The 23,472-nt window shown below is 42.7% G+C and overlaps 2 protein-coding genes across 5 annotated transcripts in view; one reads left to right on the forward strand and one right to left on the reverse strand.

Annotated features, from left to right (window-relative positions):
• The first annotated feature begins 400 nt into the window (after positions 1-400).
• Positions 401-23,472, forward strand: part of LOC122779670 (multidrug and toxin extrusion protein 1-like) — a 38,109-nt gene continuing 15,037 nt past the window's right edge. The window contains exons 1-6 of one of the 3 annotated variants that reach the window (XM_044042242.1): positions 401-448; positions 11,789-11,870; positions 13,428-13,447; positions 15,146-15,241; positions 16,369-16,432; positions 16,599-16,671. In XM_044042242.1, coding sequence (XP_043898177.1) covers positions 16,421-16,432; positions 16,599-16,671 — 85 coding nt within the window. In that variant the 5' untranslated portion in view covers positions 401-448; positions 11,789-11,870; positions 13,428-13,447; positions 15,146-15,241; positions 16,369-16,420. The remainder of the gene's footprint in view (positions 449-11,788; positions 11,871-13,427; positions 13,448-15,145; positions 15,242-16,368; positions 16,433-16,598; positions 16,672-23,472) is intronic. The other 2 variants (XM_044042238.1, XM_044042240.1) reach the window with 2 other exon arrangements.
• si:dkey-175g6.2 (RNA polymerase II degradation factor 1) lies at positions 1,966-7,279 on the reverse strand. Of its 2 annotated transcripts, none has more exons than XM_044042235.1 (2): positions 7,131-7,279; positions 1,966-5,225 (listed from the first exon to the last, which is right to left on the reverse strand). In XM_044042235.1, exon 2 carries the CDS (start codon positions 5,194-5,196, stop codon positions 3,157-3,159), a length of 2,040 nt encoding a protein of 679 aa, XP_043898170.1. In that variant the 5' UTR covers positions 5,197-5,225; positions 7,131-7,279; the 3' UTR covers positions 1,966-3,156. The 2 variants fall into 2 exon arrangements, with proteins under 2 accessions (XP_043898170.1, XP_043898171.1); XM_044042236.1 differs by lacking the exon at positions 7,131-7,279 and adding an exon at positions 5,989-6,226.

Here is a 23,472-nt window from a genome sequence, read left to right on the forward strand (position 1 = left end):
CTGTACCCGTTCATTGTCTTAGGTGTATGAGGTTTATTTGTAAGTTGTGTTTTAGTCATTCATTCAATCATTTGATGATTGTTATTGTGCGTGATGTAGTTTAGCTTGTAGTTGTTATGTATATGCATTTACATTTTAATGTTTTATGCCTCATTACCCTCATTTCATCATGTAGTTCTGTGTTGTTTTAGTTTTAACGTGTTTGATCATCTGTATGTTATTACACTGTTCATGTAAAAGTTAAGTTGACTGTATTGTCCATATTTAAATTCTATTTTTTTGTATTTGTGTGTGTTTCTATTCTCCTCCCTCCTGTAATAAGACATTAAGTTCTTATTGAAGACCCTTTGATGTAAACTGACTGAATTTGTTTTCACCTTTCAGAGTCTGACAGAAAGCATCTGGTGGACAGCACAGACCTGGGATGCAGTTTTTGTCTCCACTGCAGGTGAGGGCAACACATTTATGAAATACGCACTTCTCACCGAAGCAGAGCACTAAACTAATGTGAGATACCACGTCATTCTGTAGAATACATCACTGATTTAAAGAGACACAAACGTTGAGGAGTGTGATTACATTTCAGCGCTGTTACAGTTCACTCACTCACTCACAGTCCTGCTGGCATCACAGAACAACTGGCCCATGTTCACAGTTGTAGCCACATCAAATAAATATATTCATCCTTACAGTCAGTCCACAAATATCCAGCTGGGACATCGACAGAAGGTCCGAGCTGTGATTAACAACCTGAATTCATAACATGCTGTACAGGAATCTCTCAGCGAGCAGAGACAAAGCTATGGAAGCTACGTTCCAATCAACACTGAGCAACCTGGCAAAATAACACGCGCCATGCCGACAGCCTGCAGATTTATGTCAGCGTTTGACAAACAATCAGTAGGCCAGAGGCAAATTACATAAAGTTATAGCAGGAGGGAATGTTGCTCATATTATGAAGGAAGAGTGAGGACAATGTTTGGAAGCAAGGAATCCACCAAACACCTCCACTCAGGAGTGAACGTGAGTCTTTATCTTGAACGTCAGCAGCTAAATTACTACACAACTCAAAGACAAAGTGTGTGTGTGTGTGTGTGTGTGTGTGTGTGTGTGTGTGTGTGTGAGTGAGTGTGTGGTCCTGCGCAGTAAAGTGTACAGATGGATGACTCATCCACCAATCATGTGACTCATCAATCACTGCAGTTACTGTTTTGCTCCTTTATTCTGATATTTTTCTTCTTATCTCCAGTCGTTCTTACCGTACTCAGTTTTCCCCCCGTTTTCATTTTGATTATCTGGGGAAAAGACGTGGCGATAATTAACTGCCTCCTCTCAGCATTGATTCCACTGCAACATAATTATGGTTCTTGGGTTTTTGTCGTCTGCCGTACAACATAGCACTCTGCAAAAAGCCATTAAAAAACTGAACTTTAATAAAATAATTGCTTTTATTTTTTTTATCATATAGCAAAACTAGTAATCGTCATGCTGTTATTTACACATTGCACAGGCATATTTATTTCACACTGTACATCTTACAATGCTAAAGGTGACATCAACAACAACACTCTCCTTTTACAAGACAGACGGCGTCACTGCGGACACAGTGGCCCTCTTTTCCTTTGAGATTTCTTTTTTTGAAAAGTTCACAGTTTATTCAGAGAAAACAACCGTCTTTGAGTTCTCCACACTGTTTTATTTTTTTCCTCTTTTTTTGTTCATTTTTTTTGTTCATTTTTAAGATGCAAGTAGAAAGACGTGCATTGTTACGATTTAAGCACAATCCCTGACTTCCCCGCCTCAGACTTCTCAATGAATTTCTCCTGAAAATGAACTCAACTCTTGCAGCCTCTTTGTGGAGAAGAAGCTGCAAACACAGAACGTGATGTCAATGTTTTCTTTCTTAGTCTTATTTGTTTTTTTAAAGAAATGAGAAAATGGGTATGGTTTATATATATGTGTATGTATGTATATATGTATATATGTATATATATATATATATATATGTATGTAATCTCAAAATGATTAGCCCAAAAACCCTTAGTCCACCAGGTTGGAAGTGTTGTTTGAGTTTGTGCTTTTGGAGTCCTCAGGGTTTCTCTGGGACTGCAGCGATGAATGTAGAACCGTAAGGAAGAAATCAAACTCTTTTGAATTTTTCATTTTAAAAAAACTAAAAATGTGTGTATCTTTGTAAATTGGTCTAATTGGGAGTAAGAAAGGCAACAACACCACAGGTCAAATGTTCTACAACACCTCAGTTTCTCCAGGAGTTACTGAAAAAACAACAATACAGCTGTCAATAGGAGTAAAGAAACACCAATAAAAATCATGGAAAACTTTGACCTTAAATGTAAAATCTGCATCAGCATCAGCGTTCGTTTGACAATTCTTTCACCTTCTGTCCAGTTCTTCTCAAAGTTGAAATTCCTTTGATTAAGGTTTGTCATCAACAAAAGTTAGGACACTCTCATATTTGTTTGCATCGACTTTTAACCAATTTCGTAATTCTGGTAAATTGATTTTTCTCTGTTAACTTCCCATGATCTTTCACTTTTCACCGTTTTCTTTCGACATTTACTCGATTCCCGTGCTGAAATATCAATAAAGCCTGGATAAGTGAGGGGTGTTGTAAAACCTTTGACACGATTCACACGCACGACAAAAACATTCTGTCAACAGTGTTCAGTTTGTCATGTTTGTGCAGATAAGATGAAAAACAACAAGGCATCGGACAGAAAGTACAGATGGATGTTGTAAACGTGTGTGTGTGTGTGTGTGTATAAATCTCTGACGAATGCAAGAGCATCAGAGACGGACCTGAATGGCGGCAGACATACACTATGGTATGTTCTGTTTCATAATGTAAACTGAGCAGGAGGCTGAACATGGTGACAGGGAGCTGAAAGTCAAAGCCCTCCATCCTCTCCCTGACTGAGGAAAATCAACAAAAAAAACAGTGATTTAAACAACAGAAATCTTAACCTTTCACTTCTTGTCCTTTAAGTTTCCCTCAGGCTCAAAACCCACACCTCCTCTGAGTCTTTTTTTTTTTACTTCTCTTTTGGCTTTTCTTCTATCCCCCCTTTGTCTGTCTGTCTGTCTGTCTGTCTGACTGTCTGTCCCTCTGATCTGACAAATGTCCAAAAAAGTCTCTCAGTACATTCTGCGCTTCATGTAGATCCGCTCAATAAAATTCTCCAGTTCCTCCTCACTGTCCACCTGAGGCACCAGCCCGTCCTCCTCATAGTCATCTGCCGGTGTGATTTGTGGGTAGTAATACGGGGAAGGCCTGCCTCTCCTGGGCGGGGTTACTGGTTTGGGAGGGGGTAAGGGTTGGTAGGTCCGTGGGTGAGGAAGGATATAGTTAGAGATATAAGGTGTGAGGGGCAGGCGCGGCGGTGGCTGCTGCCTCCAGCCCTGTCCACGGTTCTTACCCCCGCCCCTGTGTCTGCGCCTCGGGGCCTGGAGGTCAAGTTCCTGAGGGCCGAACAGCTCCTCTCTGGAGGGGGCGGGCTTGCCATAATACTGTGCTTTGGGATATGGGAAATAAACGGGGTAGTATGCACGATATGGCTTCTGGTAGTATGGATAGGAAGGGAAGGCCAAAAACTGTTTCTGCGGTTTATACCAATAATCGAGCTGCTTCTGAGGCTTGTACCAATATTCCTGTTTGTATGATTTGACTTTGTCCTTGTGCCACTTCTTGTTGGACTTGTTGTACTTGTAGGGGTTTTTCTTGGGGTTTTTTGAGGCTGTGTAGTGGTAGATGGGCGGAGCTGCCAGAGGAGGAGGCACCAGAGGCCTGAAGCGTGGAGCCACAGGGTTGCTGTTGATCGGCTGCTGCTGCAGCTCTTTCCTTTTCTTCTTCTTCTCCTCCACGTCACTAATAATCTCAACCACATCATCAGCAGGCAGGTGCAGCTTGCTGCTGATCTCAATGAGCCTGTCAATCATTTGCTGGTCTAGGTCATCTTCATCTGGGAGGACCTCCTCGGAGCGCTTGTCCTCGGCAGTGTTGCCTGCAGCGCCCATGCTGCTTTTTTCGCGGGGCTTCATGTACGACTGCTGCTTCCTGCCCATGTACTGCAGTAGCATGTCAGAGGCAATGTCTGCCAACCTCTGCTCCTCCTCTCTTGCTCGCTCTGCCTCCTCCTGCTGCCTGAGCACCTCCTGTTTCTCAGCACGAGCCCTCGCCTCCTCTTCCATGTGGGAAAGGGTCTCCTCTTCTTCCTCTACCTCCTCCTCCAGCTCCTCTCCCTCATCCTCAAAATCATCCATGAAGTTGCCTCCCTTGGCGGCTCGGTTGCCGGCAGCGTTGTCCTTCCAGTGCAGCTTCTTTGCAGCCTGTGCCAGCTGAGTGTTGTACGCCTTGTAGCCCTTCAGTGGAGGCAGGATCTCATTATCTTGGAGACCCAAGTCAATGTTCTGGAAGTAGCCTCGTATTTTGCGCTGCAGAGAGGAACCGACTCCCTGTGCTGTGGAACTTGGTCTGGCATCGTCTGAGAACCTTTCTAAATAATTTCCTTCATCCTGTCCCTCTTCTTCTTCTTCTTCTTCTTCTTCTTCTTCTTCTTTCCCTTCCTTCTCACTTACACTATCTGGTTCCTTATCCTCCACTGACCAGCCTGGATCCTCCTCTGACCTTGTCTTTTTATTCTCCTCCCTTTCGTTGAAGTCAGCTGTCAAACGGCCCACAATTAGCTGTTCAATCGCCTTATCAGCCCTTCTCCCTTCTCTCATCTCCTCCAGCCTCCTGTCTCCCTCTGTCTGTCCTGTTCTCCTTATCATGCCACCATCCAACCCTTGGACGGAGGGCAGCCCCCAACTCTGTTCTGCTCCCCAGCCTGTTTTGCTGCTCAGCTGGCCTCCACTCTCCCCCGTTTGGTCCAGGGCCTCCAAAAGCACGGCGAGCACCTGCGCAGTGTCCGTGGCTTTATCTGATTGTTTATCTTGACCTGGACCTCCGCTCCTGTCTGAGGAGGCGTTCTCAGGGCCGGGTGGACTTTGGGATGGGGGCAAGAGGAAGGGGGCGAGGCTGTCCTCTTTATGGTCCCTCCGGGTGCGCCCCTCCACCCCTCCTTCCCCTCCCTCACCCAACACAGGGGCGGTGCCAGCCAGCTGTGGAGTGACAATGAGCAGGACCAATAGGATGAGGTGGGCTGTGGAAGGGGCGTGATGACAGGTCATGACCATGCAGAACTGGCAGGAGGGAGGTTAAGCACCTGAAGAAAAAGGAATGAGGCAGAGGGAGAAGACATGTTTACACACATCGCTACTTCTCATTTTTTGTTTTTTTTCTTAATTATAATAATTACATGTGATTTGCAGTAGGAGCACAGGTAGATTTTTGAAGCATTTGCATGGAAAGGCCAGTCTAAAATATAGAAACTCACTTTTGCTTTCCAGCATGCAACATAAATATCATTTACATATCCTGTCACTCATGTGTTCACCTTGAAGCCGCAACACAGACGCACTCAATACTGTGAGCAATTCAATGAGCGTTTTAGGACAAAGCACGCGCTGAAGTGCAGTTCAATGAGCCATGTCACATGCAGCAAAGAAACTTAAACCTCGCTCTTTCTGTCCTCACCTAACAGGTTTTCTATTGTCCTGTTTTTATTTGAAAGTCAAATTCTAGTTTATGTTTTTTTTTTCTTGTAATGAGATTTATTTCATTTATTTGTTTAGCCATTGCTGCGTAATCTCAGCGCATTTGGAACCAAGTAAAGCAGGCGTCATTGTGTGGACATGTCTCTCAAAAGCCACACATTCATTTGCATGCAGAAATTGTGCTCGGAATCTCGTCATTTCTGCTCTGTGCTCGTGCGTTCACGTTCACGTACGTTTGAGAATTAAGCTTTTGTTTCATTCCCACGGGATCGAACGAAGCAAACTGTCAGGAAACAGTCAAGAAATTCACATCAAAGGATTACATTTATTTCATTTTCAGCCTTTTTTCTGGTAAAGATAAAAAAGCCTCACCTCATCCTCCAAGTCAAGCAAACCAAAGCGCGCGCGCCTCTTGACATTTTAAGCCTTTCTTTCTTTCGTTAAAAAAAATAATCTGAACACAAACTGATTTTAGTTTTTTTTTGCCTGTATTTGCTCTGATTTTGGGATTTCCATGCGTCAGTGCCAGGCAGTGTGACCGGGAGGATATTGGCATAAAGACGGCACGCACGGGGAAGTCATGCGTAAAGCCGCTGGCTACGTTTCAGTTGTTTAACCCTGCGGTCTCTGGGCGCTCCATCCAATTTGTGAATGTGCTGGGTGTTACATTTAGGGGAAGATGTGTCCGTGTGCAGAGGGGACGTGGCAGCAGCCAGTGTATGAGACGCGTCTTTGTCCTTGTGTGGTGTGAGCATGTTTCTCCTCAGTGGCAGTGGTGGAATGCAGACGAGCGTAAATGTGAGCAGCGCAGCGCAGCAGGCACTTTTAACATTTTTATAAACCGGATCATTAAGAGTGCAAACGAAATAAATCCTCTTAGTGAGAGAGTCAAAGCCCACCGTACACGCGTAAGACTCTAATTCGATTAGAATGAAATCTCTAAAAATGACATTTCAAATTTTGGGGTGTTTTTTTGACCATGGAACCAGATTTTTTTGTTACACTCACGTCTGTAAAATCACCACCGAAATTATAAGATGCTCCAGAGCAGCAGCTGCGCGCATTAATGTCATTATCTGCGCATTAGACGCAAAAAGAATTCAGTCATCGCCTCAAAATAAATACAAGACATTTTTCTTCCATGTATTACTATTTTATTATTTCCCTAGATTTTAAAATGTATATAATTAAAACGCAATTGTTGATTAATGTATTAATGTCATAAAAACATTACATTTGTTTTCGTGTAAAAATAGATTCCGTTTTTGTTCCATTTGAAAAAGTCACGCAGAAACTGCTCAACAACAACAACAGTCAACAGTCGCAACAGCTGCAGCGAACAGATGTGATTTACTGATAAAGTTCAGATTTGACTGGAAAAATCCTCCTCTTCACTTTACACAATCTTAACATCTTATTATGAAAATCAAATTAAACTAAATAAGACATTTTTAAAATAAAAGTCTGTCACATTAGATCGTCAATGATGGAGAAAAACATTCCGTTTCACTTACCTGGAATCCCACTCAGGGGTGGGGACGTGGTGTAAACTCACGACGCGCGGGTAAAGCCAAGATTATTTCATGAATAGTGGATCACCTGAGAGAATTTCTGTGTGTCCCCCTCTCTCTGTCTCTCTCTCTCTCTCTCTGTCTGTCTCTCTGTCTTCAGCCTGTGACCAACATGAAGAAGAAGATAAAAAAACAAAGTGGCGTCTTTATTGACTTGTGTGTGTTTGTATGACAGCAGCAGCGGCGCAAATGTACAATTGAGTGACTGTTTTCAGCACCACGGTCAGCGCAACTTTATTGTATATACCCTCAGTGGAACCACGTGACACCTCCCCCCCCCCATACACACACACACACACACGCGCACACCTCACCCGACACCACCCCCCCAGCTGCAGGCAGTTCTGACGTCACTTCCATTGATAAGAATGTTGGTGTGGAGATGGCAGCGTGAGTCTAGGCTGGCCCCAGCTGATGAATGAACGGAAATGGCATGAATGAAATAGTACTTTTCCTCAATGAAAAGAGAAAATTGTAGAGATGGAGCTGGTGCACGGCCATTTTCCCTTCTCACATATTAGTGTGCAGCATCCTTCCTCTGCTCCGGAGCTTGATTCGGATTCAGGAGTCGTGGAAAGTACAGTGTGACCTCGTTCGCTGGCTATCAATTAGGATCATTTGGTGCTGTGCTCCACAGACTGGCTGAGATGTGGGAGGCTCACCAGTGGCGGATTTATCTTTCTCTCCAGCCTTTGTGAGAGGCTTTTGTCTGCGTTGGCCCTCACCCTCCTCACCCTCCTCACCCTCCTCACCCTCACGGTTCACGAGGCCGTCAGCTGCATGCAGCGGCGCTTTGCTGATCAGTGTTTGCTCAATTTCCAGTGATTGCACAATTTTCCACTTGCTGTCTCGCATAATTCCTCGCTTCTCTCCATCTGTCAGCAGCACATTGTCCTCTGAACATGGCCTCTCATCACCAGCCATTGTGTCACCACTGAGACGTGGCACAACACTCTGTAACAAGTCTGCAAAACACACACTTAAAGTAGAGCGTCACGGTTTCATTCATGATGTGTGAAATCTAAAACACTGTGAAAGTGTCAGCAGTTAAATGAGGGGAGACAGGACATGCATGTATTGTGATGAACTGGACAGCACAGGCAGTGGAAGTGGTGATGAATCGTATGTGTTAAAGGTCTAATGAGAAACATTAAGAAGAGTTGATCCTGGTTGACGATGATCCAGTAGGATTATGAGGGCCTTTCTGCGTCTGGGAGAGTGAATGGTTGTTTCTCTCTGTGTGTTGCTCCTGTGATGGACAGTGTGTGTCCAGAGCCTTCTGCTCTGTGTCAGCTTGGATTGATGCGTGACCGTCGTGTGTTGACGATGGATGGATGGATGGATGGATGGATGGATGATTTAGGGCCTTATTTTTACAGAGGCCACAATTTTGTGCAGCTTTGTCTCTGCAGCAGTTTGAACAGACCGATCAGACAGTACTTGGTGATACATGTTTCTGTGACTTACCATCTGATGATTGATAAGTAAAGATAAACACACAGTTAGAGCTCGTCAACTATTTTGATCATTAATTCATCGGTTCAAATCTTTTTTCATGATTAACACAAGATTTCTGATTGTTTCAGCTTCTTAAATGTGAATATTTTCTGGTTTCTTTGCTCCATTTAACAAAGAAATCAATGAAAGTGAATGATTTTGGTTTGTGGACAAAAACAAAGACATTTGTGAACATCATCATTTCCACGTTTGGCAAACACTGATCAATGTTTTCTGACATTGACATTTTACAAACGATTACTCGATTAATCGTGAAGAAAATCGACAGATTAATCGATGATGAAAATAATGGTTAGCTGCAGCTCTACAGTATAATTGGTCATTCCTAACAGTGAATAACATGAATTCAGGTGATTTTAAACCAAAACTATTACTCACTATTAAAAGCACATGCACCATATCATAAACACGACACAGTGCAGTGATTCAGAGAAGTCTTTCCTCACCACGTGAAGCAGAGATTTTTAGTTTAAAAGCAGTGGTTTGTAATTTAAACGTCTCTGACTGACACAGGATTAGAGTAAAAGGTTTGCTGCACAGGGACACTTTGATGACACGAGCAACTCGAGTGTTTTCACCTGTGTTCTTCTTCAACTCCCTTTACTCTGTTATTGTTTTAAAATCAAAAGCTCTGCAGCAGCAGCAGCAGCAGCAGCCAGTCGCTCTCAGGGTCCACAGTAATGGAGCATGTGGTGAAATGTGGTTCAAGGGTAGAAGAACGTGTGTGCGTGCGTGCGTGCGTGTGTGATAATCAGCGGAGTGAAGAGAGAACAGCACACAGCGACGGCTGCTGAAGTAAAAACATGTTGACTTCCTCACACTTCAGGCCTCTGCTCTGACCTCGTGTGCCTTTAAATCCAGCTGTCAGTCCACACACGGGTTCTTTTCTTACCACATGTTTACATTTCAGCTGTGTGTGCGTGTGTGCGTCTTTTAATCATGACATTAATAATGACATTCTATATAATAATGATATTCTCTGGACCACAGGCGGGGACTGTACGCGGTGATGAATGGGACGTTAACTGCAGGTGTCAGAATCACACCAGGCCAACTTTAATAAGTGATTAATGTGTGGCCGATTTAAAATGTCACGCCCTGCCAGTGTAAATGTTAGATTTATGATAATTCTCACTTGAGCAGAGAAACACTGTGTCGTTGGATGTTAATATCATATTAAGTGTCATTTCTCACAGGGAGTTTTAATCTTATCAAAGACACAAGTAATTAAGTAGAGCAGAGATCACACAGTGTGGGCTCACACCCGCGTGTCTCTGTGGGGGAAATAAGAGCATGTTTTGTTTCTGTGTTGATGCAGAAACTTGACCGAGTCTGTGTTTGCACACGAGATTTGAACATCAAATGAAGTTGTAATTTGATATGATGGCTTGAGGCACCACATAACCTCTGTGTGATTAGATTTTGCGCAGGGATGTATGCTGCAGAATGCAGAGCGTCCGTGCCGCAGTTGTGTTATTGTGCGTGCGTTTGTTTTGTGTGTGTCTGTGCGTGGAAATGCTCGATGGCAGCAGCAGCAGCAGCAGCAGCAGCAGCAGCAGCAGCAGCCTCGTGAGAGAGGTAAGCATGGAGCCGGAGGGCAGATGCTGATATAACGGTCTGGCATTATCAACTGCCACTCAGCATTAGTTGGCCCTTTACCCTCTCTCCATGTCCGCACCCCCGCACTGACTCACACTCTGCCGCCTGCTTGGCCACTCACGTAGATTAACACTGCTTGCATTTAATGGAATACACACACTTGAGATCAGATAAACACACACACACACACATTAATACTTCCATTTCTTCCTCAGAGATGCACTCTGCCTCTCTGCCTCAAACACACTTCCCCTCTCTTACTGTAATGTACATTACACACAAATGAACCTGTGCAGCCGCTGACGGCTCCCTGTAAAAACTGTGTGTGGACGGCCTTTTGTTCCATTTAATTAACTTTCTCTGCAGTTTCTGTGTTGGGCAGACGATGGGATGGCGGCAGAGAAAACTCACCTGCTCCAGACAAAAGGAGATGGGGAAAGATGAAATCCCTGTGGTTTTTTTTGCTGACATTTTGGCCACAATTATGGTAATGCTGGCTGGGGATCTTTTGGCAAGTGTGCTAATGCAGCCCCCTCACACAGGAAGGGTCTCTACCTGAAAGTGGTAAAATAGAGCTCATGATTAACTGAAGCTTTTCCACCCACGCCATTTTGTCAGGGGAGGGAAGGGACAAGTAATTGCACCGTAAGGTTCCTACAACACAATGCACACCACCCACACAATAATCTACACTTTCATCTGGGTTTTTACATCAAGTTTGCTGAAAGCCACATTAACCTTCTGTAATGTCTGATACATGCATGCACCAGGACACCATGTTTTTATTGTGTTCAGGTAAATATGTTTCTGATTTCACTGATTATTGTTTATTTAAGATCCGTTTGATCCACTCATCTGTTGAAGTCCATTTTTCTGTCTTCACGCAGAGTCGTTCTGCTGGCGCTTCATCAGTGTCTGCATGAGTCACACACACATGTCCATGTCAGAGGGTGCGACTCAGTGTTACACAACAGTTACTGCATGTGTTTATACTTCGGCAGCTCTGTAGAAAAGCTGACAGCCCCATAGTTTTTTTTTAAAAAATAAGTATCTCATTAGTGCCACTCAAAGGCCTGCATGTTTCTTTTTAACTGATGATAACGTGACAAACAAGCGATTTAAATGAAAATGTCTGGTCTCCTCGCCGACACACGGCAGATCTAACACGTCTCGCTTTGTCTCTCTTTTCCCATCAATAATAATCCAATCCATTGAGAGTGAAATCTTCATTTAATTTATATGGTTATTAATCAAGGAGACATTAGTAACAGACATGAATATGTAATGTGCAGAATAAAAAGAGAATAAACAATGTGGACTGAGGCCTCGGCATCACCAACACTATTTAAACCAGATGTCACCACAAGCACCTTTTTAACAAAATAGTTTGAGCAGAAAATCGTACAAATCAGTACAATTCAAAGATGTTTTTCACTCATAAGAAAATAAAATGACACCAACCCTTCCTTCCTTCCTTCCTGCAGCCTTAAATCCTTGCCCAGTCCTTTAAAGAAAAACGCCTCTGTGTTCTCCCTCTTAGAGCTGTGAATGAACACCAACCCTTTGGTGAGTAATCTGTAATGGCTGAACATCTCCATCTTGATGAATATGGTGCTAAAACTAATATTTGAATCCATCAGCCAATATAAATGATGTGAGAGAATAAGCTGCGAACACTCGCTGAATGCCGAGCGTCGGTGGCATAAATAAAGTCCCGTGAGAAGAGTTATGGTGTGAGTCGATGGAGCCCTGGGGAAGGGTTAGCATCCTGTGTGAATAATGTGTGCCCATTGTGCCGTTTGCTGTCCGACTCGCTCATTGTCTGCTCCTCTGAAATTATTTACCCCCTTGAATATTAGCTGCCAAATGCGCTTTGCAACCTTTGAGAAACCGGCGGCGTCAGTGACGAATGGCGTCGGAGGCCAGAAGCAGGCAGTGAATTTGAGGTTGATGAGGCGACTCATATCAGGGCATGCGACATCAGCACTCACCATCAATCTCCCCCCCCTCTCCCCTGTAGACACCTGGCACATGCATCAGCAAACACACCATTGAAAGTGAATCTAACCCGAGCCTGACAAAAATCCAGCCGTGCACACGCTTCAGAGGCAGTGCTGTGCTCTAAAGGCCTCATGACAGGATATTGGGCCTGCAGCCAGCTGCCTCTTATGTACTACAGTAGAACCTTGCATGAGACTTTATTAGAATAATAGCTTGCATCCACATCGTTTGTAATCACTGCACTGGAGAGCACAGATGGCAAAGCCACACACTGCAGATGCACTGGCAGGGAAAACACGTTTTACGGAGCATACGTCCCTGTGCATCCATGTGACGTGGTTACGTTCACCATCGTCACCGAGTAACAACGTCTTTTTGATTGTATTGTATGGCGGCGATGATGCACAAGCTTATCTGAAATGGAGTTTTAATTGTATGTGAGTGTGTATGCTGTTTTCTTCTCTCAGGTCAGGCTGCAGGTTTGCAGGCACCTGCTCCGTTTAGTCCAGCTACTGTGCCGTTTAACTGACGTCTGTCCTTGTCCCAGTTTACAAGCACGAGCAGGGAACTGATTTATTGAATGAAGTGTGGCCACACACCCCTCGCAGCTCGGCAGTCTTTGTGTCTGAATCTTCAACAATCTCCAACAAAGGCTTTTATTCTTTAATCCGACTCTGTTCTGACTGAACATGTTGTGGCGATTTAATCCCATTATCTGAGTATGTTAGTCTGACTTTGATCCAGTCAGACTAACATGTAGTTTTATAAAAGTGTGGTTTTCTTTACTGTAGGATAGAATAGAATAGTCTTTACTGTCACTGTACTGGTGCTCCCACAGAGCCACCGTGCACCGCAATAAGACAAACAATGACAACGTGGGGGGCATCAACAGGCAGATTAAAAAGAGACAATCTCTTAAAATAGAGACGTAAACGTGCGAAAAGCGGAATATACAGAACAGAGTGCAATATAAAAATATGTATGTATATATGAAATGTAGACCGAATAGAAAAATATATGAATAAATAAAGATGGAGAGTGGCTGTGTCAGTATTTACGTGTGAGTTTTGAGAGGTTGTAAAGTTGCCAATGATGACTCTGTGTCTCTTGTGTTCTCCTCAGAAACAGCACAGCCTTTACAGGTAAGTGTATCCTCGGTAATCTTTTGTCATCTTAAATGAGCCTTTTTATGACGGACTAAATAGGCTGTGCCCAAAAGTGTTTTCCCACTCATCTCAGTGGGAGATTACAGATGGAGGTTTTAGGGCGGGAACACAGGCCGAGCTTCTGATGATTCTACGATCAGCGCTGAGCTCGTGTGTCTGCATTGCAGTGCAGTGCTCTGTGTACATACTGTAGTGTAGACCCAGCACACACCGTAACAGCCTATATCTCCAGTTAAGACAAAACAGATGGAAAGATGAGTCGCACAAAACTCCCAGAAATGAAAAGTGTTATCAGTTATCTGCACACCACCTGACTGCAAGGGAAGTCATTTGAAAGCCGTTTGAAACGCGGCAATTTGCTGGCGTGAGTCATCGCCAACACCTACAGCGACAAAACCTCTGATCCTCTGAAGGATGAACAGGGTCGCACAGCACTCTCTCTCTCTCTGTGTGTGTGTGTGTGTGTGTGTGTCTGTGGAATAAACCCATAAACTGCTGTTTGTGGGTTTATTGATAAAGAAGCTATACATGGATTTGTTGCTCCAATCAAACAATTCATGTTTCCATTCACTACTGTTGCTTTGTGTCACTAATGAGTGTGAGACTGTAAAGTCTTTTATTGTTGCCACAGATGTTGGCAGATGTCGTTATAGGTGTCATTTGCACATTTACTGACGCTGTTTGTTCAGTTCAGAGAGTGAAATCAGCAGAGTGAGATAAAAACAACTCCGTCTACATTTTGATATCAGACAGGAATTTGCGGTCCAGTTAATACGACGGCAGTGACACGGTGATGGTATCGCAGCACACTCGAGGTGTCAGGGTGAGGAAAATGATCATGATTAATGCAGGTTTAGGACGAGGCAGCAATGTAATCAGTCTCTCACTTGTTCATCATTATCTTTACCCTGATTCATTTTGTCTTAAGATTTAAAATGAGATATCAAGCTTCATTGTGTCGAGCAAAGACCCGAAGATGTCGCACGGACACAGTTTGAAAACGATTTATCAGACAGTGAATTCTGGGAGGAGCTATAAGCCAGTCATTATTTGCAAACAGTGGTTGCTTGCATGAGTGCGTCACATGGTCAAGGAAAGGTGACATTTTTACAGAGAGAAGATCATGACAGTCTGTGAGAAACAAAGATCCACAGATACTTAAAGCATTCATAATATTTTGGTTTTTGGAGAGGTGAAAGTGGGCATGACGTTAATCTTCATTAAGCTTTTCCACGTCACGTAAAGCGTTGTAGAATTATGGCCCATGGAGTTGAGCTTTTTGAAAGAGTTGTCAGCAGGTTGGACATAAACCAGTGTTTGTATGAACTGTTAAAGCACAACTAACTAACTAACTAACTAACTAATGCCACTCTTCTGCAGCTAAACCTCCTCACAATGCCCAATTTTATAAAATGCACAATCATATACATATATATATATATACAGTGTGTGTGTGTGTGTATAATGTCTTTTTTATTGGATGTTTTCCAAACACTGTTAATCACATTGAAGTGTTTCAGTCTAATCCGTCAACATCCTCCACATTTGTGTTTTTTAATCACAGAATTAATTAATTGAAATGAGTGAATTCCACAAAGTTGTACGTTGTTTTAAAAAAAGCCAACAGATGAATCATGTGATCATACTCTTTCATACGTTCTGTTTTTGCACAAGGCCTCGATGAGTGGCACGTGTCCAGTGATGCTGTGTGAACACCAGTGCAGAGAGCTGCATCATCTCAGATTTCACTGCTTCACATGTCAGAGACACGTAAGTAGTGTCATTGTTTTCTCCTGTGCACCTCACAGTCACTTTGATAGAAGCTTAAATGGCTTTCAGAAGATATAAAGCCTGCTCTGTGATTTATTTTACTGCAATCACACCATTCTTTGAAAGGATTGACTCACGGGACAGATTAACTAAGTGTAAATTAGAGTATTTACCCTAATGGTGTTTTTGTGGCTTGCTGACTGCACACAACAGATGTCTCTTTGATATGTTCATGTAGATTATTGATTGTGTCTGCGTGCATACAAATGCTCTGCAAATTGTCTGTGTGTAGTTGAGGTGCTTTGTGGTGGTTTGTTGACCGTAGAAGATGCAGTATATCATGAAATGAATGAAGTATGAAAACGTATGCTTGACAGGCACTGGCTATTATTTAGCAATGATGACTCACAGGACAGGAAGAAGATTCCACTGCCTCTCTGCAGGTCCTCTGACTTCTCCCCACAGAACAAAGACGTACAGATTGTGGTTAGGTGAAGTGGAGAGGTGTGAACGTGAACATGAGTGGTTGTTTGTCTCTGTGTAGTTGTTTTCATGTATGAACTTTGTCGAGTCGGGGTCAGGACGCTCGTCCACACACTGGCTGTGAATAATCCAAAGCTCTTCATGCTATGTTTTATCATAACATGGCTTCACACGTTGATGATGAGTGGTGAAGCCATCATTGTATTAAATGAACGTGTGCTGCTGTGACCTCTTCAGCATAAAACACTGTTCTGGATCTCTCACATTTATTTTGTAATAAAAGAAAATCTTTGAAGAGTTTGAGTCTCAGAGACACTGCAGTTGGACCTTAGTTGAGGTTTGTGTCGTTGTGTTGTGTAACACCCACTGGCTGACTGATTCAGCCCTCATGTTGACTCACATTTATAATTTATTTTGTGAATTCTGAAGAAGAAAACTGTCAGCAGTCACTCTTTGCACATCGCACTTCTTTGTGGAATACTTGAGAACTTGACTGTTTTGAAACATGAGTAATTACATGGTTGAAAAGACTTAGGAGGCACCACAATCACACCAACATCACAAAAAGCAGCAATTTAGCTGTTTGCTGCAGAAACAGCGTTTTTCACCACGTCCACTTTATTTGTCTTTTCCTTCACTTGCAGATGAAGAGAAAAACATGGGAGCAACGGCCTCTCCAACCCCAGCCGAGGTCACATGACCACACAGGTACACAAAGTATCAGCAACAGTGTTGATCAGTCACAGCGTGGACGTCTGTCACGAGATTTTTAACTGTGTCGTCATTTTCAGTGGCTCCACATGTTTTAAATGTAAACGGTGTAGTGTGGATACAGAATGAAACCGCTAACTGTTGACCATGTGTTGTTGTGAAGGTCAACAGAGCATCAGCAGCTTCCACCAGAGGGGAGGAGAGGGCACAGATCACTGATGTGGAGGTGAAAAGAGGTAAGAGAAGCATTGTTACAGCAGGCAAACACAGGAAGAACAAGTTCACAGAAGAACAAGATGGTGAATCAGCTGCAACAACATATTCAAACACAGAGTGGTCGTCTGCTGTGACCCATAGTTTGATTCCACCCTGCTCATTTCCTCCCCCTCTCTCCCCGCTTTCATGGTACACTATCCTAGTCATTAAAGCTAAGAATGCTGGGTAAAGTAGAGTGGAGTGGGAGTATCACAGCAGTTTGGCCTCTTGTATCTGAGCTTGTCTAGTGTTTCATTTGTGTACGTCTTTGTGCGTCCGTGACAAGCTGACATAACTTTTCCACCTCTGGTCCCAGCTCGTTTTACCTAGTGACTTGTAAAGCAGTTGTTTTTAGTGACTGAGTCAGCAGTGCTGTCGCTGAATCCACCAGACTCCTCTGTTAAATATTGAGATTTCGGACGTTTCCCTGGTAATTGTTTTTAGGATTGTTAAATCTTTTTAACTGATGTACAGTTCAGCATCATTCAGCTTGATCCGTGTGTCGGACGACTCTTCCTGTGATGACACTCAGTCTGACGACGTCGCGCATAGTAACGCCTCAGCACACTGGAAACCTCTCCAGAGGAGGTACTAAATAGAAGTGCCATGTACCAGGTATTATGCTAGTGAAAACGCAGCTTAGCCGTGCCATGCCGCGCCTTGTCGTGCCGTGATGAGGCAGTGAAAACACGCCGTTAGTCTCGGTTGCTGACAGTAGATAGTTTGATAAGTTTGGGGCGTGTCAGGAAGCGTTTAGGCTCTTAATGTGGAAAAAGGTTTGAGAATCTCTCTCTTACTCTAAGATGGAGACCTGGGGATTAAAGTGACTCACGTTCACAGAAGAGAAATAAGAAAAACCGTAGAACAAGCAGAATCCTTAACAGAAGAATCTGAAATACTTTATTGATCCCCCGGGCTAAATTGGCCAAGGAATGAAAGTCAACATTTGTCTGATAATGTGCCTCATATTATGATCTGCTAATCTGCTTCACAATCTGCACGTATTAATCGTTTCTCTCCACACACATATCTCACTAAATCACTTTGTTTTTGTAGCTTTTCCAACAATCTCAGGAGCTGAGATATATTCAGAAATGAGGCTGTAGAGGCTCCAGGCGATCATTTTAAGTCCCACACTCGCTGATGTTATCACCGACTGACACTGTTTTCTAAGCATTTAGTTTTTTTGTGAGCTCGACACTCGTGAGCTATTAAAAGTCTGTTTCGCCGTCTGCTTTAGGCAGAAAAATCCAGGCCATAAATATTTTAGATGTTACAAATAAATGTGGGGTACTCCAGTGGAGTAGTATCTGACGCTGTGACGTTGAGTCACTCGCCCACTGCAAGGCTTTGAAGCTCTGAAGCACCAACTGTGTCATTTGTACCCTGCATATGTATACAGCACACACACACACACACACACACACACACACACACACACACACAGAGTATGAAATAAAGACAAGTTCCCTGTTCCTTTCAGAGCTACAAAGTGAGGAGGTGGTGCACAGTTTATTTTTATACCAATCTAGTATTGAAGTGAACTTCTCCAGAGCCTCATTATTCTAATACATTAATCTGTATTAAAGCCGCAGGTTTGTGTTATTATTATTTTTACAGGTGAATCCGATTCCAAGAACACATTTACATAAATAATTACCGGGCTCTGTCACGTGCTGAAAAGCGCAGTGTCTTTATCGGGAATGTTCAGGATGTACACGTGTTTAAAGTGCACAACCACATGATCACTAATACTTTCTCTTTTAGGAAACCCTTGAGCAATCGAGCCACGTGGCTTTTGTTAATGAACACAGAGCTTATGCAGCATCTGTGCACAGAATACCTGGAATTATCACTGTCAGCTCAGAGGATAATAGTCCGTGATCCCCTCTGCCAAAGTCAAACGACTAAAGCCAAATACAAAAAAATAATGAAATCAAACAGGATTGCACCCAGAGTGTAATATTTCATCACACAGCTCTGCTACATATTTGTGAAGAATCTCGCGGGGATGAAACATCTATCAGAAACAGAAGCATATTGGTACACATCCGCTTAGCCACATGTTTTGTCTAACTAATTGGATAACCACACCAAGTAAAGCACGAAATTGCCTTTTTTTATCCCTCCTGCAGCTGTGGATGCAACCTCTCTGCAGGGCGTTGGTGGGGCACAGAGGCGCGCACATTTATGACTCATACGCTTAATACGCTCTCCTTCCTACTCATATCATAAACACTCACACAGATGGAAAATGAAACATCCCCTTTTTTCCTCTTAAACCACGTTGGCGACTTGGTCAGACGAAGGAGAGAGAGAGACAGAGGAGAGAGAGAGAGACAGAAAAGAGAGACAGGGAGAGATCCTCTTCTCTCCGTCCTTTGAGTGTTTCTCATCCGCTCTGAATCTTCTTCCCTTCCTCTGTCTGATACTCAAAAATGCTGCTATTGCTCGTTTTAGTTTGAAGATATAAGTTTTCCTGTGTGTGTGTGTGTGTGTGTGTGTGTGTGTGTGTGTGTGTGTGTGCTGGCTGAGGAGATAAGAGATTAGCATGAGTCAGATAATGATTCAGGAAGCCAGGTGGCAAATGCCTCAAATCATCCCTCCCCTCCCTCCCTCCCTCCCTCTGTGTCTCTCTTGTTCCCTCTCACACTGTCCATTCTGCTCCTTCACTCGCCGCCTCCTCTCCCACCGTTCCACCTCTCGTTTTCCTCTCCCTGTGTCACCTTCTGTTCCCCTTCCTGCCCGCAACTGTGGCAAGCGTAATAACCCCTTGGTTCACGGGTGGGCGTGGAGAGGTTAACAGGGGAGATAAAAAAAGGGTAAAGACAGAGCGAGTGAAGAGGGAAGGTGGTGGGGGTGAGAGAGAGAGAGAGAGAGATGGCCAGATGTGGAGAGAGAGAGATAAACAGGAGTGTGTCGGATTGAGGTGGAAATTGAACACGAATCTCAAGGAGTGTATAGAGAAAAGGCGTTTGCTTGCATCGTGTGCGTGCCGGAGGGGGAGAAGGATGCTGGGTAATTTAGAAAGAGTGGGACATAGGAATGTGTAGTGAGAGGCAGAGAGGGTTATAGAGAGCTGTGTAGAGGTGGATGGAGGCAGGGATAGAGAGATGGAAGGAGGGGTGGTGATCCTGGGGGCCTGATGACTCATGGCTGTGCTGCGGTTTGTGCGTCACTGGCGCTGGCTGGAGGAGGAGATAGTGGAGAGGTCTACGCATTTAATTACAGCCTTCCAATTTAGACACACTGTATACACACGCACACGCACACACACTCACACTCACACAAAATAATATCAGAGATGATAGTCTTACAAGTGCACTCATTTGCGACGCACGCACACACAAGAACTCCGAGGTCTTTGCAGCGTCTTTGACAGAATGCAAATGTTTCCACATCCCTGTTTTTCATGAGTGATATGGAGCCATGTTGAGCGTGTTGAGCGTTGAGGAGGTGCAGCCATCCCATCATCCCATCCCAGACAGACCTTGAGGCACAAAACTTATCAACCACCCCCTCCCTTAAAAAAAAAAAAATCCTGAAATACCAAATCGTACCATTTCAGAAGTTGCACCACATGGTTTGTGACTGGAATATGAAATAGACACACACACACACACACACATGCAGAGGGATGTGCAGGAGTGGCTTTGATGACGGAGTAACATTTTCTGTGTGATTACACTGCATGCTTGATTTTTCACAATGCAGTCATGTGATGCACCACGTGATGTCATCCTGCTGGTTAAAGGTCAGCGAGCTTTCTGCATCACCTGTCATGTGTTTTCTTACTTATGCTTATGCTCGTGCAGGGATTATTAGTATTATTATTATTGTTATTATTGATTTATATTATTATTAGACCTTCTGGAAAGTGTTGCGCAGTCATTATCTCTGCAGTTAAGTCTTAAACCTTTAAGTTTACAGTGAGTTTGACGTTTTCTTTTCTTCCTCCAGTCGAGTCAGACTTTATTTTAACACCTGCCTCCCATCAAGCACTTTCTCAAAGTGTTTGACAGGAATGAAAAGGACACATGCAGATGAAAACAAGAGCGAGAGAGGGAATAAGAACATGGTGAATGCCAGGAAATGATGGCAGAGCTTGTTCTTGAGCACAGGAACAAAGGACTGCGTGACAGCTGTATTATATTATTATACACAGCTGTTGTTACAGGGAGGAAAATGGAGAGTAACAACATCATCGATTAGATTTAGCAGACGTTCAGTATCATGGACACTTTTCACGTTTTTCTTAACTTTCAAATTCATTATATAAACCAGGATTTGTTAGATAAAAAGTATCCTCTGCTTCGCGTGTGTATAATTCAATCTGATTTATTCATTTGTCTTTGATCTGACGTTAAGCTCCAGGATAAAGAAACATACTAAAATCACAATATAATAATGTTTTATGTAAATCTCAAATATAAACGACACATAACATGAGACAAATCAACCTTCTTGAACTTAGACCGTAGACTTTAAACTTCAACACGTCGTCGTCAGAGCACCTGAACATCTCTGCATAAGAGCTTTCATTGAGTGAAGGCATTTTTAATTCATCACAGCGAGGACAAAAGAAAGTGTGACTCATTCTCAGTTTCACCTCATTCACACAAACTGTTTTCAAATCTGTGAGGAGGAAAGATTCAGCTACAGACCGCTGACTTCTTCATATACATTCACTTTAATGTGTATATATATATAATATATATATACACATTTTAATTTGCCTTGTAATTTAGCTGGTAACTAACTGTGTTCATTCATAATAAATACTGTAAATCATCATCGAGAGCTGCAACTGACCATTATTTTCATAATCGATTAATCTGTCAATTATTTTCACGATTAATCGAGTAACTGTTTGGTCCATGAAAAAAAATGTTGATCAGTGTTTGTTTCTCGGAATGATTCAGTTTTTAATGATTTCTTTGTTTTATGGAGCAAAGAAACAAAGAAAATATTCACATTTAAGCAGCTGAAACAATCAGAAATCCAGTTTTAATCATGAAAAAGCTTCACACTGATGAATCGATGATCATCGATTAATTTAGTAATCGATTAATAATCGAAATAATGGAAAATCTTCTTGGTTTTTTTTCATATATTAAAAAAACGATTCTGTTATTGTATTATTTCACATTTGCGTCAAATATAAATAAAAATAAAACACTTGACACCATGTTTACATTTCATGTCAAATATTTAAATTCAGCCTCTCGTCCAGGAGCCTTTTCACTGCCTTTTCTTTGACTTCCTTTCCTCATCCAAATACATTACCCTCCATTCGTGCCAATTATCCACTATGAGGCTGCAAGCCTCACTCTTATAACAATAGGAGCAATCAGTTGCTCTCTCCCCCTCTCGCTCCCCCTCTCTCTCTCTCCCTCCCTCCCTCAGCATGCCCCTTTACCCCTCACTCTTTTCCAGCGGGGAGTGCAAAGAGAAGATAATTTTTTTCCAACAGCGGCGTGGGGAGGGAAAATGGCAGAGGGAGGAGAAAGCAGAGGCAGAGCGAGATAAAGACAGAGAGGGCGGCTGCTGATTGGCTCGGGTCACGCTGGTTCACAGAGTCTGGAGGAACATCTGCATGTAGATGTTTGCTCTCTTTAATACAACACTGGACACTAATGGAAGAAAAACAACAACATCACTGTGTGTGTGTGTGTGTGTGTGTGTGTTCTTATGAAGGCCTCTCACAAAATATTATATTCAAAAATCGTTTTGTTACTAATGATTTTGTGGATTAAAACTTCATTAAATTTAAAACGAGATCAGATTTTCAATCAGAAGATAATAAAACATTATTATTTCTGTGGATAAAATTAAGATGCAATTAAACAAATCATTTCTTCTAAGCTTGAAATGTTTTTTAAATTTATTTCAAGGGTGTGTTTCAGGCGTTTGTTTCCAGGCCTTTCAATTTAACGCCTATTTCCCCTCCCATTCATGTCTGCTATTATGAGGCGTCAGTGGCCGCGTCCCTGGGGAGGGAAATCCCAGCTGTCACTAAATAACTTTTCAGATCACACCAATAAAGCTAATGTTCACGGACACTAAAGGCCGCGGAGTCCATTTAACAGCCAGTTAACGCATGAACACACAAGCGACACACACACACACACACACACAGATTGTGTGGATTACTCTAACCAGGCTAATGATCTCCTCAATGGGACAACTGGGACTCTTCTGAGACCGTCTTCAGCCTGAGGCCCCACAGGGACTCTGAGAGAGGCTCAGGGGTAATTACAATGTAAATACTATGTGTGTGTGTGTGTGACTGACACACATGTCATGCCAGCCAGCATGTGCATGTCCGAGATTAGGTTAATCTATCTAATCTTTTTGTCAAGCAGGCTTTGATTTGGGCAGTTCTAAAAATCTACATATATACATATATATATATATCTATATATATATATATGTATATATATATATATGTCTATATATACATATGTATATATATATATATATATCTGCATCTGTCTATCTGTCTATACACACACACACACACATATACATATTATATCTCGATTAATTGTTTGGTCCATAAAATATCAGAAAACTTTACAAAAAGGTTGATCAGTGTTCGTCAAACCTGGAAATGATGATGTTCTCAAATGTCTTGTTTTGTCCACAGACCAAATTGATTCACTTTTAATGATTTCTTTGTTTTATGGAGCAAAGAAATAAAGAAAATATTCACATTTAAGAAGCTGAAACAATCGGAAATCTTGATTTAATCATGAAGAAAGCATTATGAAAATAGTTGT

The sequence above is a fragment of the Solea senegalensis genome, linkage group LG13 (assembly GCF_019176455.1).
Source record: "Solea senegalensis isolate Sse05_10M linkage group LG13, IFAPA_SoseM_1, whole genome shotgun sequence".
Taxonomy (NCBI): domain Eukaryota; kingdom Metazoa; phylum Chordata; class Actinopteri; order Pleuronectiformes; family Soleidae; genus Solea; species Solea senegalensis.

Bases quoted from the DNA above. Each gene is read 5' to 3' on its own strand.
- si:dkey-175g6.2 (XM_044042235.1), bottom strand. From the start codon at position 5,196: ATGGTCATGACCTGTCATCACGCCCCTTCCACAGCCCACCTCATCCTA.